The sequence below is a fragment of the Pogoniulus pusillus genome, chromosome 4, assembly GCF_015220805.1.
Source record: "Pogoniulus pusillus isolate bPogPus1 chromosome 4, bPogPus1.pri, whole genome shotgun sequence".
Taxonomy (NCBI): Eukaryota; Metazoa; Chordata; class Aves; order Piciformes; family Lybiidae; genus Pogoniulus; species Pogoniulus pusillus.
The window spans coordinates 40,253,229-40,270,223 of record NC_087267.1 but is presented as its reverse complement, the minus strand read 5'-3'; the positions used below and the strand labels follow the sequence as shown (position 1 = coordinate 40,270,223).

Here is a 16,995-nt window from a genome sequence, read left to right as displayed (position 1 = left end):
AGAGAAGTGGTAGATGCCCCATCCCTGGAAACACTTCTAGCCAGATTAGACAGGACTCTGAGCAATTGGAGCTAGCTGACAATATCCCTGCTCACTGCAGGGGTGGTTGGACTAGACGACGTTTAACGGTCCCTTCTAAGCTAAAGCATTCTACGATAGAACAAAGTTCCTGGCTCTGCAGTTTTAAACACTGCAACCAGAGTACACACACCGTGCCCCTGTGCTCTGCCCCTGCTGCTCTTGTAGAGGATCACCAATAGCTGTTGAAAAGCTGCTGCTTGTGACGACTGTGGACAAGAGGAGCACACTCCCCGCCCCCCTCTTTTGAAAAAGTGCTGTTACCACACCCATTCCACTTACTTAAGTGTCTTGCTTAAACTTGAAGGGAATGATGAATACAGTGAGAATTCTGAAAATTCACACCTTTATTAGGGATTATTTTGTCAAGGCATAACTGACTGAGCAGTTAGAAGGAATGATTTTTGTCAGTTAGATCATTTCAGATGAAAATATCAGACTCGTTTCCACACCTACTTCTGTTTGCTTGTAGAAGTAAAGAAAAAGACCCTTAGTACAAGGAGAGTTACACTTTTTAGTCGCCTGAACTGGACAGTTTTCATCCAAATTTCTCATCATCCTGTTTCAGAACTTCATAAAAGGAACTTGGAGCGGTTTTTCTGCTGCACGCTTCAAGGCCAATGCGTAAGTATAAACCCTGGCATCCACTGCAAGATGTTCCTCTGCTATGAGTTCTGGAAAATAAAAAATAATAGCTTATGAAATGCTGGTAACACTTCTCCACAAAAATCTCAGTCCTTGACTAACAGGAAGCTGTGTAGCATTCCAGACATGAATGCTTAATGCTAACATGTCACACTGTCCCTAACTCTGTCACCTGGCCAAGTCTCTCAGCTTTTTGTTTAAGATAAGATTATTCTAGGATGAGAAAGGCCTGGAGGAGCTATGGGAAGAGAAGCTAAGGGTTTCCTGAGTCTTACACTAGTGCATTTCATGTGTCAGAAAGCTCTTACCGTCAATTCTTTGTAGCAGGTCATTCTTTGGAAGAGAAATAACTTCCACAAATTCTAGGTGAAAAGAAAAAAAGAAAGTTAAGCACCTTTAGTGAATAGCAGAGGAAGTTACTTCAGTGTCTGTTGCTTGCAGTTTAGAAGGAGAAGTGAACAGACTTAATGTTCATCACCATACCATCTAAAAGCTGTGACTCTTCAGAGATCACAAAATGGCCAATTAAATGGGGGAAGGCAGTGACTGTATCACACTATCGCAGTATCATCAGGGTTGGAAGAGACCTCACAGATCATCAAGTCCAACCCTTTACCACAGAGCTCAAGGCTAGACCATGGCACCAAGTGCCACGTCCAACCTTGCCTTGAACTGCCCCAGGGATGGCGACTCCACCACCTCCCCGGGCAGCCCATTCCAGTGTCCAATGACTCTCTCATTAAGAAGCAGGTTTGGCAGAAAGAAACGGGAATAGCTAGGAAAGCTGCAGCTGACAGCTGTGGAGGGTAAGAATCCTAAAAGGAGATCTTCTCCCTTCTGAGAATGGAAAATACACTGCTGAAGTAGAGTTCTATTTGGCTTATGCCGGTACAGGAATGGATTGTAAATGTGTTTAAGACCAAAACAGCACAATAACAAGGGGTTTGTTCTAGATGGGCTTTTTTGCTTACACCTGCCCTGTCTGAATTAATTATCTTTGTGGCTTGATCTACAGCTGCTATGGATTCAGTAATTCGTATTTCCTGAGATACTGGTGCTAGAGGTGCAATATTTAAAGGTAACTGATATGATAATACCTCACAGTAATTTTTAAGTCTAGGCCAAAGTCAGTCTCATGCATGTTTGACTAGAGTCAGCAGATTAACCAAGTCCAGATAGAAAGGTTTTAGCTGACATCCTCTGAGTAAAACTTCCCATCTGAAGACCACACTTGACCTTACTGTCACTGTGAGCCCAGCCATGTAACGTACCTCCATCATCTGCAAGTGAAAAAAATCCAAGAAAGTAGTAAGTGAAGGATTTTGAAATATGCTAGACTTCACATCTGAAAAAACATTTTTATACCAGATTGACTGTAAGTGGCATGGTTATTACCTGCAGGGTCAAGTCTCAACTAAGAGGAACATCACTCATAAGTGCTTGAGGTTCTTGATGAAGCTTAGTAGTAAAACTCATGCTGGGTGCACCAACACCTGACACAACATCCAGACCTCCCCAGCAAATTTAGTAAAGAAATGTATCTCTGCTTATCTAGACTGCAGGATATCATTTGAATGGTGCCTCAGTCAGGGCAGAAGAGATGCTGTGGTAGGCATAGTTCCTGTAAACCCATTCTTTTGTTAGGTTCTCGGGATTTGCAAATAAATGTACAAAACTCACCAAGTTTTTGCTTAGGTCTTGTGTTCTCAGCCTCATCCCCGTTAATGACGACGCTCACAATGTGTGTTGTGCTGTTTGACATCCCTGGGTCCAAGCAGAGAGCTGCCAACAAGCACATGAGGAGGTTCATTTTTCAAACACTGAAGTCAGGCACCTTGACACTTTAACAAGAGCCTTCACAGAAATGTGTCTGGTACACAAGGAAGATGTATTTGCCATATATTCACGCCGGGAGAGTTGTGAAAGGTTTGTTTTCACATGTTCTTAGCAGTAATGTTCTGTAATTCTCAGCTCTTCTACAGATTCTCTCTAGGACTTGTTTTCAGCAGTGAGGTTTAATTTATGTTCCACAGACTGAAGATTAAAACTAACTCTTCTTTCCCTTATAAACACCTTCAGCCTATTAGAGTTTGACTTTGCCATCACCCACTTTCTCCATCTCTCAGTCCCCAGCATAGGGAGTTGGACCAAATAATCTTGTGCCAAGTGTCAGCTGTAATGAAATCACAGGTAAGTGGCCTCACCTTTCTACTTTCTCAGGTTTTATCTGTGATCCTTGTTTTATGTAGGAGGTATTGATCTGGCAACAATCATGCTCCAAAGGCTCTCTGGATTTACTGCAGGCATTCTATCTTCTTTCCAGTTTGAGAACCTGAGTGGTGCCACCTCCCCACAGCTGACACGAGGTGACCTCCACTCAGTCTGCATCAGCTATTGGTTTCTCCTTAAGTTCACAGATGCTGTTCATATTAAGTCCAGCAACACAGACCTTTATACTAAAATGCCAAGTCACATCTTGAGTAATTGGGTTTGGGTAAAAGATTGTAATTAATAGCCAAGTTCTCCTGAGTATGCATCAAACTTATGCACTGCATGTTTAACAAAAGGTCAACAACTGCCTCATCAAGGACTCACTGGTACAGCCACAGGATACTGCTCTGTGCTATTCTGCACAGACTTTTCTGTGTAATTTTTCATTTGGTTTAGCAGATTTCAGACATTTAGAATACCCATCAAAGACAGACGTAGCTTTGGGTGGGAAAATAAGAAAGAGCAAAGACCTGGAGTACATTCAATAACTTCTCCCTTGTAGCCAGTTTCTTCCTCCAGCTCTCGCAACGCAGCATGTTCTGCAGTCTCATTTTCCTCAATGAGGCCTGTGGGGTAAAGGGAGCCCAAAACCAGTTAAAAACCATTTACCTGCAGTACCCATCCTGAGACCTAATCCAGATTTACAGAAGAGGTGAAAGCCTGTTTCATGGAGGGATAAACTAAAGCATTAGGAGGAACTGAAAGTCCTGTAGTGCTGTCCACATCTTCAGATAACTACAGAAGCATGCAAGCTTCCCAGGACATGGCATTAATATTCTCATGAAGGAAAGCCAAATGCTTTAACTCTCAGAGAAAGGAGAAGCTGAGAGAAGTGCAATCTTCCAGCACTGGAGTACTGTGCAAAATGTCATCAATACAGTAAAATGAACTAATTTTATATTCTTCAATATCAAAAATTCCTATTTCTAAACAGCACCCTGAGCTAGAGAGCTCACCATGATTTTCTGGTTTGAGCTACTTCATTAAGATTGACACTCCAAGCTTATCTAAGCATACTTAAGTGTCAGCTTTGTGACTATTCTTAATGTTTTGGTCACTTACCTGCAGGAAATTCCAAGCAATAGCCATTAAGTGGGGGCCTGAACTGTTTCACTAGGACAATACAGTCGTAGTGGAGAGTTCTCTGCAGCACTGCGATCACAGCCACACCTACAAGCAGCGACAGAAGACATAATTACACAGAATTTGAGTGTAGCAGAAATGAGTATTTAGTGCTAGCTCTGGAAAGGAACTCAAGCACTGTCCCTCTGAACATTAAATCCTTAGATATCTACTCCAGAATGCTGAGTGATGAATTTAAGCTTCTTAGAAGACTATGTGGTGAGAGATAAAAGCCCCAAATGGCATCTCTGAAGTACCCCAGCAAACAAGAGGTTCACATACCAAGCAAGAGCAAGCCTCAGCACATCGGTATCTAGGGAAGGGCTCTCTTGCAAGCAGAGGCTGTTTGGAAGCCCCTCCAGCCCCCTCCTACGCGTCTTTCATGGCTAAATGAAAGCAGGTCCAATACAGCAGTCTGTGAGCTACTCTGTGTCAGGGCACTCATCATGCCTCTGAAATTGCACCACTATTCTGAAGTGAATACAACGACCCTGAGAAAATACTCTTAGCACTAAAGGTTCAAATTCTTCAGCACTGAAGTTAGCATTTCATTAGCTCAGGAATATAGCAAGTGCTGCTGATCTACTTGTTCCCCATCCTTGTCCACTCAGAAACACATCATCTTCAAGTCTGCACGGTGAGTTTATCAGAAGAAAGCAAACAAAAGAAGTCACCACTGTCTTACCATCAGCTGAAACACCCTTTTTGTTGCCAGTACGCTTTACAGTCTCCCAAGTCCTGTTTAACACAGAGAAAAGAACTAATGGTTATGCAAGTTGTCTTCTACCCTTGCTAGAATCCAAAATCAAAAAACGCCATCACACAGTGAGGCCCCCTAAGAAAGCAGCTGGCCTTATGACTTAGGCAGGCCCAGTCATTACTGACACTGTAAAAAGTATGGGTTTGTTTTTCCTCCTTAAAGGAGAGAAAATAGTTAACTAATAATTATTTAAGATCACTAAAAATAAGGGAAATATGTAAATGGTTGTCACAGAACAGGCAAGTCTTACAAAACTGGTCTGGAAAAGTGCAAAACAAAGCTATTTATACAAAACATGCCAGACTTTGAAGGACAGTTTTGTAACAAGCCCATGTGTGCTCTACCTTTGATCTAGCTTTTGCAGCTAGTGTAACTTACTGTGAATTCACAGCTCACTTACTTGAGCACACAAGGAGCTCATAGGCAAGGAAGATCAGAGTGTCTCTCTCAAAATAAGCAAAGGGCTGAGTCAACCCCAAAAAAATACAGCAATAAAAATCCAATCTTTGCTGATCTTTAAAAGGATATTTTGCTGATGAATTGGAAAGCACTAGATAAAGCAATCAGTATTGAATCAAACAGTAAAACATACAAACAAATTGGACAGGTGTGATAATGTACTGTCAACAGTATGTAAATTCCAGCACATCAGCAGGGAAAAAGGAGCTCTGAGTGAAGCATCAGAAAAAACACAGGATGGACTCTCTGATCGCCACAGTCTAGTTGCAGAGCTACAGCTTGCTTCTGCTTGGTGTCTTTATAAAGGACTGCAAGCACAATTGTGCTCAAAAGGATTTAGGAGTTAAATTCAATCCTACATGCTGTCAGATCTGATAGAGCAAGATTTTTTTTCTCTGACCAGTATGAACTACAAAGGAATTGCACAATGAACAGATCTCACCTTGCCCTGACAACTAACTTAGGGCTGGTTTGTACAAGTGGGAACATGAAAGGAATCTGAAATGCCAGAGAAGCAATTACCTGGTTTTACCAAAGGGATCAGTGTAAGTTGTTTCTTCAAGCTTCAACCATTTTCTTTCCACAATTAACTAAAATAAAGATTTTTTTTTGTTAAATATCTTTTAAGAATAATTCCAAAGCTATTTGAGGGCTAAGAGGAGAGAGAACACAACTGTTTTCAAATTCTTTTGAAGACAGAATCCCAGCATCAGAACACATGCGGGAATATGCAGCAATACTCCTATAACTGTGTAAAAAAACATTTACTTGAAGTTCTTGAAACTGAAAAGAAAGTAAGCCGAAATATGTTTTTTTTTAACATAAATTTTATAACCAAGTTTCAATGAATTCAGTGGGATTTCATGAACTGGAACATTCTCATCTTTTTAAAAGGACTTTGAAAAGGCCATGTTTTCAGCTGAAATAAAACTGATCTGCACAGACTTTAGCCACATTGGTGATCGTAAGTGTCCACTTATCAGAGATTGTGGCATGAGAAACTGAGAGCCAAACTATTTTGAAACTCCTCCTGCCTGCTATGATCTCAGACTATGGCCTTGTGTAGCTGCTGTTTTCTGTAACTGCTAGCAGTGGTACACACCTGCTCTTTTAGGATTTCTGAGAGCTGCTGACTGAGTGTTTGGCATTAGCATTACTACATCCTGGGCTAAACAAGCTTATCTGCCCTGTGATGCTTCCTTACCTTTTATGTCATTTCTTTAAAAGAGAAAAAAATCCTAGGTATTCACTCAGCCCTTTATTTCTCTTAATTTAACTTGTATGTTGAGCTTTGCTAAAGGCACAGGCAGACAAGAAGCTTGTCTCCACAATTTTCCGTCAGGTTGGCCATAGGTCTGTCCACAGAAATCAAAAGTAAACAGTAAGAGGAACAAAATTACTTCTTATTGTCTAATCAGACATACTGCTGACAGCAATAGAACAAGCATCAACGTGGGGAAAAGAGGATCTGGGAAAAAAGAACAGAGGGTTAAATTATAGCAAAGGATGAAGTCCAAAAGGTCCTTCACCTGGCTGGCATGCTGCAACCCTCCAGTGCAGGACAAGGAGCAAATAGGGCCTGTGTGGCCATACAGGTCTCAAAAGTGAGACATTCACCAACTGAAAAAAAAAGGACCTAGAGAAATGAAATGTAGTGTATGATGCAGCTATAGCTATACGCAGCAGAAGCATAGCACAGCATCATCTGGAAGCAGAGGGCAAATCATGACCTATCCAAGTTCCAAAGAAACAAAAGAAAAGGGGGTGGGGGGAAGTTTTATGTGTACAAAGCAAACAGTGTCAAAATGGGGTTTTTTGTTTTGTTTTGTTTTAAACAGGTATTCTTAAATACAACTTTTGGCCTCCATAGTCATGGAGCAGTAATTAAAAAGTACTAAAGGACAGCAGCATAAATATTAACTACGGAAGCAGCTCAACAATCCTCTAAAGTTCGGTGAAACACTTGCTGCGAACAGCCAGCAGAGTGAGAAAACAAAGTTGCCAGATTTTCCTGAAAGTAAAAAGAGAACGTTGTCATCTGCCTTATTGGGTGCACAATTAAAACCTGCGGAGACTGCCCCAGGAAGCATAACTTCTGCTTTGCTAAATCCCCCGTTAAGGGCGTAAGGACTCTTTGCAGGACATGCAGCATTTATGAAATGAGTTCTTTTTATTGTTTATCAATATTGTTTATCTCCTTCAATAGGAGAATTACATCTGCTTTTGCTTATAGCAGCATGACCATGGGCACCCAGAAACAAAGGAAATCGTCATCATAGAAGAGCTTAGGTTGGAAATGATCATAGAGATCATCTCCAACCTCCCCACCATGGGCAGGGGTGGAAGATCAGCCACTACATTCACGGAAAAAGATAATCCAAACATCAGACCTCACAGTTAATCAACAGTTACAGACCCTCTTTTAATATGAGGGCCTAGAGAGATACCTAATCACAAACTTCCAATTACACCAAAGAGGACAACATTCCAAAGGAAGACAAAAAGGAAATATTAACCTGCAAACCACAAGTCCTAATAGAAAGCCCCAAAAGCTCACAAAATTGAGAAGTATTTGCATTAAAAGAAACACCCAAAGGGAAAAGCCATAAAGCTATCCTAGCAATGCGAGTCCCTTTTCTCTTGAGAAGTTTTGTACCTTGAAACCTGAAGAAATTACAAGCTTGTTCATTCCAAGGAAAGAAAGCTGGATAAAAGAAACTAGTTGTGTTTTAACAATAACATGACATTTTTACCACACCTGCCTTTAGCACCAGAGATCAACTTTCAAGAACACACTTAAAAGAGAACAGAAACCAATATAGACAGTTTAAAATAGGGTGAAAGTGACCCGAATAAGCCCCAGAAATACCTCCACATTCTTTCCTCAGGACCTGCCATTTTTTGATTCTATGAACATGTCAGGATGACATATAAAAAGTTATCTAAATTATCTAAATTCAAGGCCTTTCAGAAAGTGTCAAAGAAGGCACAGTGCTAAATGCTAAGGCAGCTCTCAGTGGTTCAGCACCTTAAAGGAACAGAAAACAAGGCTGAGTTTCATGATCTCAGAGGCACTACCATTATTTGCAAACAACCTGAAGAGACCATACAAAAAACAACTGCCAAGGAAAAAAAGAAAGAGCTTAACATAATGCAATACTGCAGATTTCTCTACCAACACTGATAATTTGTATGATTATTTCAACAAAGAGAGCTTTACCTGCTTGACCATCAGAAAGACGTGTTTTATCTATTGAAAAGATTTTACAGACATGCAGCATCTCAGCATTTCTTACTCTGCCCTCAAAAACATTCTGATAGCTCTCAAATAATTGTTGTATTAGAATAAAATGTGTCAAAACCCAGCAGGTTGTACCTTTTGCTTAACCACGGACTGTCTAGCAGGTTTTGGAACTTCTGTGGATGCCTCAGCTGCCATTTTCAGGAAAGTCTGGCTGCTTTTCTCCTCCTGTGCAGAGTCCAGATTACTATGAAACAAAGTCAATATTTGTTTTCAGAGTAAAGTTAAAAGGTTCATTTCTGCATTCTGAATTAGCAGATAAAGCTTGCTGGAGAAAGTTAGGGGCATGTGACGGCAAGCGCAATTCACCCTCAGCTCCAATGGACGGTTTCAGGGTCAAAGTAGTAAAAGGAGCAGTGAAAGTTTGGATCAAATCCCTGACTTAGTGTTGTAATAGTCGTGCCAGCTGCCAAGTAGCTATGCTGGCTGAAGACATTCTCCTTAACTATTCAAAGGTCAGACAAACACAGAGTCAAAATGGATCAATTTTGGTCAAATAGTTTCATTCTGACGTGGATGAAGTGCGCTCTTACACAGCATTACCACAGCAGAACTCTGTGCTCCACTGTCAGAGTGGAAAAATATCTTACACCAAGAGGGCTTTGGGGCAAAAGTTGCCACCTATTGAGAAAAAAATTGAACTAGAAGTTGCCTCCACGTTAGACACATGACAAATAAACATGTAAATGACTCAATTCTCCCTGAAATAAGGTCAGAAAGTCACCTGTGTGCGGCAAGTCTAGGTGGCACATTGAAGTAATGTGACCAAAGCATGGCAGATTGTCCTACTGGGAATGATAAGACTAACACTGTGCAAAGAGCATTTGAATGTATGTCCAATGCAAGGCTCTGCATCTGCAGCTCAATGCCTCAGCCTGCATTCTAATGCTCCCTAGGAAGAGATTATCCATTCGCTCTCTCAATCCAATTCTAGCTGACAGGCACACCAGGGAGCAGAAAAATACGTGCATTAGAGTCACCATTAATCCCCTGCCTCACTGTGGAGCTGTGGAGTACTTTCAGCACAGTCACTCTTGCTCCAAGAAAGCTCATCTCTGATCCTCCTCCTCTACTCTGCACAGGTGAGACCACACCTGGAGCACTGTGTCCAGTTCTGGAGCCTATATTACAAGAGGGATATGGATGTGCTGGAATGTGTTCAGAGAAGGGCCATGAGAGTGATCAGAGGGCTGGAGCACCCCTTCTGTGAGGACAGGCCGAGGAGTTGGGGCTATTCAGTACGGAGAGGAGAAAGCTTTGAGGTGACCTTATTGTGGCCTTTCAGTATCTTAAGGGAGCTTACAAGAAAGCTGGGGAGGGACTTTTTAGGATGTCAGGTAGTGATAGGACTAGGGAGAATGGTACAAGGCTAGAAAAGGGTAGATTAAGACCAGATGGTAGGAAGAAAGTTTTCACCATGAGGGTGGTGAGACACTGGAACAGGTTGCCCAGGGAGGTGGTTGAAGCCCCATCCCTGGAGGTGTTTAAGGCCAGGCTGGATGAGGCTCTACACAGCCTGGTCTAGTGTGAGGTGTCCCCTATGGCAGGGGGACTGGAACTAGATGATCCTTGTGGTCCCTTCCAACCCTGATTGATTCAGTAATTCTTATGATACCAATTTGTAACACCAGAGTCCCGAAAAGCAACATAAATCATAAGAAAAAAGACAGTGCAAAGAAACAAATGAGTTTAAACACAAGAGATGAGATGATCTTATTGATCTCTATCATTCACAGCGCTGCTGGTTGTAGACTTTCCATAAAGACAACAGGAGTCTTTCTGTTGACTCCAGCTAGGGTTTAATAAGGCTCTGTGGGATCTCTAACAGAGAACAGTACCAGAAGTGAGTGATCACCTCCTCTGTCATACCCAATTTTAGCACTTTCATTTTTCACTTCATCTTTACCCTTTTGTGGTAACATCTGCTGTGCATTTGTGAAACATTTAGGAGCATGCAGGAACACTCAGCTTTCTTGCATGTTAAATTTGCATTTCATTCCACAAAATAGTTAAAAGGAACAGGTAGTAAATTTATTTCTGTTTATTGGGATTAAAACTACCACTTCCTCAGCAGGTAGAGAGGTGAAGCTCTTTCTTAAGTCTTAAGAGAGTTGTGTTGGATGAAGTAGGTCACAGTGGTCAAACATTCAAATTATGTTTATGTAATGCCAAGTCCTGGAAAGGAACACTGACCTAAGAAACCTAATTCTGTTCTTCTAGAAGTATGTTCTATAGTCCTTTCTTCAAGCAGTGAAGCTCCATCTTAAAACTATGTAAGTTTACTGTTTCTTAAATTAAGTAGTATTCCTAATTTAAATTATGCCTTACTATTTTGTATGAAAAGCTGTTCTAGAACCTCACTTGCTTATCTTCTGACTAGTGTCTCATGTTGGTTCAGTCAGCTGTTACACATTTGTTCTTAAGCCAGCAATAGCTCAAACTCTCTTCGCTTCAGGTTTAAAGAGCTGTAGCTGGACAACAGCCATGTTCTTGCTGTGGCTCTAAAATACAAGATCACGCTTTCCACCAAATGCAAAAGAAGCACAGCCCAGCAAAGCAGTTCCCAGAGGAAAGAATTAAAGAAGGATCTGTGTGATGCCCTAACTATACAGCTTTAAAAATACAAAACCCTCACTGCCTACTGACAACGAACTCACCTCCTACATTTGGAAAGAATCATAGCCTTTTAGACTGAAAATATAACCATATTTTTTGTTGTTTGACCAGGCTAAGTTTTTGTCTTTTTAGTGTCCCCTCACAGGAAATCCCATTCCACTGATCACAGTAATCCTTCTGTGTAAGCTTGCGGGTATCAGGCATCTTTCTCAGACAATGTATTACCTCAATTTTGTCCCAAATCCCACCAGCAGCTATTGTAATGTTTGTACAACAATATTAATACTTACCTGTATCAGTTACAAACACATATTAGAACCTCATCTCATGGCAGAACCTGTTCTCAACATGGCTCACTTTCTTCTGCAGTGGACAGATTCAAGGGTGCTTTGCAATTTAAAATTGAAAAAATATATATAGACAGCTTCAGTGATTTGCATTATCACTAAAAGCTAAGGTGAAAAGGAGAGAGAGCAGAAGAAAGGCTATTTCAGCTTGTGTAGTTCTGATCTCCTCCACAAGTGGGTGCAATAATTCTATATATGTGTGGCTTCTTAAAAAAAGCCCATCGAAATGAGGCAATTGTCTCCTGATTCAGCTGACTCTACAGAAAAGGTATTTCCTGCTGTTAGAAAGCTGAGGGACCATTTGGTTCAATGAAGGCTGTGACTCTGGTATCTCAAATTAGTCATGCTGTCAGGGGTGGTAACACCCTTTGTTCACAAACAGAATCAGCTGCAACTGAAAATTAAGCTTAACACTACAATGTAAGGCTGGTAAAGCCCTATGTCTGGTTTCAGAACAGACTTTGTCTTGCAGCCTTCAGGCAGGAAGATTCTTCTATCTCATTGCCACTGCATCACTTGAATTTAAAATGCAACACAGCTTGCACAGCAGCCTGGGAACAAGACTACTTGACTTAAGATTGCATGAACTACATAATAGAATCATAGAATGCTAGGAGTTGGAAAGGACTTCCACAGATAGAGTCCAACTTCCCTGCAAAGCAGGACTAATTATGGCAAGTCACACAGGAATGCATCCAGGTGGGTTTTGAAGACCTCTGGAGAAGCAGACTTCACAATATCTCTGGGCAGTCTGCTCCAGTGCTCTGTAACCCTCACAGTAAAGAAGCTTTTTCTCATGTTGAGATAGAATATCCCATGATTGAATTTACATCCATTGCCCTTCGTCCTATCACTGAAAAGAGACAGGAGACAGGTCCCATCCTCCTGACAGCCACCCTTCAGATATCTGTAGACACTCATAAGGTCCCCTCTCAGCCTTCTCCAGAATAAAAAGCCCCAGATCTCTCAGTCTGTCCTTGTAAGAGATGCTTCACCTTAACCATTCTTGTAGCCCTCCACTGACCTCTCCCAAGAATTTCCCTGCCCCTCTTGAACTGGCAAGTCCAGAACTGTACACAATATTCCAGACATGGTCTAACTAGGGCTGAGTAGAGGGGAGAAGAACCTCCCTCAACCTACTGGCCACACTTTCCTTAATGCACCTGAGTATACCATTGACCTTCTTGGTACTGGCGCACATTGCTGTCCCATGGATAACTTGTTATCAACCAGGACTCCAAGGTCCTTCTCTGTTGAACAACTCTCCAGCAAGCCAACCCTTAACCTATACTAGTGCATGGTGTTATTCCTCCCCAGGAGCAGGACTCTACATTTATCCTTTTTGAACTTCATTAGTTTAGTCTTTGCCCAGCTATCCAGGTCTCACTGAATGTTTAAGAGGGACAGAGATCTGCTTTTGAGAGTCCAGCAGAGGGCTAAGAGGATGATTAGGAGACTGGAGGGCATGCCTTATGAGGAGAGGCTGAGGGACCTGGGAGGAGGAGGGGGATTTAATAAATGTTTATAAATATCTGAGGGCTGGGTGTCAGGAAGCCTCCTTGATAGGACGAGGAGCAATGGCTATCAGCTGCAGCACAGGAGGTTCCAGCTCAACACAAACGGGAACTTCTTTACCATAAGGGTCACAGAGCACTGGCACAGGCTCCCCAGAGAGGTTGTGGAGTCTCCTTCTGTGGAGATTTTCAAGGCCTGTCTGGATGCATTCCTCTGTGACCCAAGATATTTTATATGGTCCTGCTCTGGCAGAGGGGCTGGACTCAATGATCTCTTTGGGTCCCTTCCAACCCCTGACATCCTCTGTGTGTGTGTGAATGGCAGCACAGTCTTTAAGTGTGTCATCCACTCCTCAGTTTTGCATCATCAGCAAACTTGCTGAGGGTATACTTTGTCATCGAGGTCACTGATGAAGATGTTGAATAAGACTGCACCCAGCACTGACCCCTGATAAACATCGCTAGGTACAGGACTCCAACTGGACCCCACACCATTGGTCATGATCCTCTGATCTCTATGGTTTAGCCAGTTCCCAATCCATCTTACGGTCCACTCTTCTAAGACACACTTCCTGAGCTTTCCCATGAGGATGTTATGGGAGAAAGTGTCAAAAGCCTTACTAAAGTCAAAAACAATAACCACTGCTCTCCCTGCACCTACACATTCAGTCATACCATCATAGAAGGCCATCATATCAGTCATATACAGCTTCCTCTTCATAAATCCATGTTGGATACTCCTGATAACCTTATCTTCCTCCATGTGCTTAGAGATGACCTCTAGAATGAACCACTCCATTACCTTTCCAGGGATGGAGATGAGGCTGACTGGTCTGTATTTTCCTGGGTTCACCTTCTTTACTCTTTTTGAAGGCTGGAGTGACATTAGCTTTCCTCCAGCCCACAGGCACCTCTCCCATTCCCCAGAATCTTTCAAAGATGATGGAGACATTCATAAAAACACATTTTTTAAGAGTTAAGACCATGTGAAAGAGTCCAAATTCATTAACTTTCTTAGCACAGATCAACTGCACTTGAGCTCTGAACTATGGAAATAAGATGTCTGGCCTGCTTCTACCTTTCCCGATTATCTTTGTGGCTTGTATTACAGGCTACTGCTAGAAAAGCACACCACTTATTCCATGTAGGGGTCAAACTCAGGCCTGAAAAAGGCTTCAGATTTATAAAAGGTATAACTTTATTCCCATTACTTATTCCCTTATTGAGTAGCTTCTTTTCCAGGCAGCATCCAACCATTAAAACTTTTCCAAATTATCCATTCCAGGAGTTGAAATCTTAAACCCTCCGAGGCTGAATTTGCTTAGAGAGTAGCCAGTCTACCAGGTCTTTACATTAATCTATTCATCATAGATAGATTACCTATGCTAAATCACTTTTCAAAAGATATTCTTTGACTGACACATCATCACATTTAAGGGAATCTAAGCAATGACATCCTAAGCTCAAGACAAAACAGAGGATTACTTATAAAGAATGTGCAACAGGGACACGAGCAGTGCTTTATGCACAGTTTAACCAAGAGCACACTGAGACACATGTGCTGAAGGCAAACCACTAAAAACTCCTAATGCATTTCAAACTTGTTACCATTGGTCAATGAAGTAGCATTTCAACCACATGATTCTACCAGAGAAATTAATTAGCAGAAGTTGGTGGGAGAGAGAGAAAGTGGAGGAAAATGCTTCATTTTTGTCATGGTATTTAGCAGTGTAGATAATGTGCTCAGCACCAAAGAAAATACGCAAAATTGACTGGCATTTGCCCTGTAAAACAGAGAACAACAAAGACTATCTTGCATAAGCAGGAGAGAGTAAGCAGCATCTCCATACTGTTATCAAGCTTCCAGATGACTGACAGGTGAGAGAGCCTAGGAAGACAACTTCAGACAGCAGATGAAAAAGCATCTGAGGAAAGCACCAGATGGAAATAACTTGGACCTCCACACTGGGGACATGCAGGCACAACAGGAGAACTATGGAGCTTAAAAAAAAACATATTATTCAGTTATTACTTGACTCTCTCCAAAATAAAATGAAATGCAGCCTTGTTTGAGGAGAGACAAAACTGTTGCTATAGCAATGTTATTACAGAATCACAAAAGTTTTTAGGTTGGAAAGGACCTTTGAGCCCAACTGTTAACCGTGTGCTGCCAAGTTCACTACATCTGCACATCTTCTAAATACCTCCAGGAATGTGACCTCAACCACTTCTCCAGGGAACCTATTCCAGTACTTAATAACCTTTAGGGTTAACCTAGCACAACTTGAGGACATCTCCTCTTTTCCTATGCCTTGTAGTTGGGAAAACAGGCTGACACCTACCTCACTAGAATCTCCTTTCAGGTAGTTGTAGTGAGCAGTAAAGTCTCCTCCAAGTCTAAACAAGCCCATTTCCCTCAGCTGCCCCTCATAAGAGTCTAGGGCTCTATGCCCTTCATCAGCTTCATTATCTTTCTTTGGACACATTCCAGCAACTCCATTTTCCTTCTTGTAGTGAGGGACCCAAAACTGAACACAGTATTCCAGGTGCAGCCTCACCAGTGCCAAGTACAGCGGAACAATCACCTCTCTAGTCCTGCTAGCCACAGCATTTCTTATCCCAGCCAGGATGTTTTTGGTTTGCTTGGTCAACTGGGCACACTGCTGGCTCATATTTATTCAACCAGCTGCTGACCAAGACTCCCAGGTAAATTTACACTGGCTTGTGTTCCTGCCACTCTCCCCCAAGCCTGTTGTGTTGCATGGTGGTGTTGTGACCCCAGTGCAGGACTTGGCACTTGGCCTTGTTGAACCTCATACAGCTGGCCTCAACTCACCAACCCAGCTCCTCCAGATACCTCTGCAAATCCTTCCTACCCAAAAGCACATCAACACTTCCACCCAACTTGGTGTCTTCGGCAAACTTACTGAAATCATAGAATCAACCAGGTTGGAAGAGACCCCCAAGATCATCCAGTCCAACCTAGCACCCAGCCCTATCCAGTCAACTAGACCATGGCACTAAGTGCCTCATCCAGGCTTTTCTTGAACACCTCCAGGGACGGTGACTCCACCACCTCCCTGGGCAGCCCATTCCAATGCCAATCACTCTCTCTGGCAAGAACTTCCTCCTAACATCCAGCCTATACTTTCTCCGGCACAACTTGAGACTGTGTCCCCTTGTTCTATTGCTGGTTGTCTGGCAGAAGAGACCAACCCCCACCTGGCTACAGCCTCCCTTCAGGAAGTTGTAGACAGCAAAGAGGTCACTCCTGAGCCTCCTCCAGGCTGCACACCCCCAGCTCCCTCAGCCTCTCCTCATAGAGTTTATACTCCAGGCCCCTCACCAGCTTTGTTGCCCTTCTCTGGACACGTTCCAGCACCTCAACCTCTCTCTTGAATTGAGTGGCCCAGAACTGGACACAGTACTGAGGGTGCACTCAGATCAGTGATAAGGATACTAAACAAGACTGGGTAACGGTTTTAACGCCGGACAGTTGAAATCCTAGACAAGCACATGCCAAGCAAGAAAGCAAAGCCTACTAGGTGGGACCACCACCCACGGCTCCCCTAACGCCGCCCGTGTTTTAACCTTAACCGCCTGCACCCCCCCCGCCCCGCTTAGGCCACGTCACACGTACGAGGCCGGGAGAGCGGCCAGCAGGAGAGGGGGGACCGGTAAGGCAGGCAGGTGCGGTGGAGTCAGGGAAGACGGAGCGGGCTCGTCGCCGAGCAGCGTGGAGGCGCCAGCGGCAAGCGCGGAGCGGAGGTGAAGCGAGGTGAGGCGGCAGCCCCGCGCCCCCGGAGGCAGCGGCGGGTGACGCGGCGCTGTGTGCGCTGCCGATGGCCGACCGGGTAGAGCCGAGGGCTGCGGCGGAGGTTC

The 16,995-nt window shown here is 43.0% G+C and overlaps 1 protein-coding gene across 1 annotated transcript; it reads right to left on the bottom strand.

The window, feature by feature from the left end:
• Positions 1–407: 407 nt before the first annotated feature.
• Positions 408–16,988, bottom strand: NUDT5 (nudix hydrolase 5). The gene is made up of 10 exons (XM_064142656.1): positions 16,754–16,988; positions 8,712–8,823; positions 5,858–5,925; positions 4,802–4,854; positions 4,057–4,164; positions 3,465–3,560; positions 2,404–2,505; positions 1,995–2,003; positions 1,032–1,085; positions 408–752 (listed from the first exon to the last, which is right to left on the bottom strand). Exons 2-10 carry the CDS (start codon positions 8,772–8,774, stop codon positions 643–645), a joined length of 663 nt encoding a protein of 220 aa, XP_063998726.1. The 5' UTR covers positions 8,775–8,823; positions 16,754–16,988; the 3' UTR covers positions 408–642.
• Between the last annotated feature and the right edge of the window lie 7 nt (positions 16,989–16,995).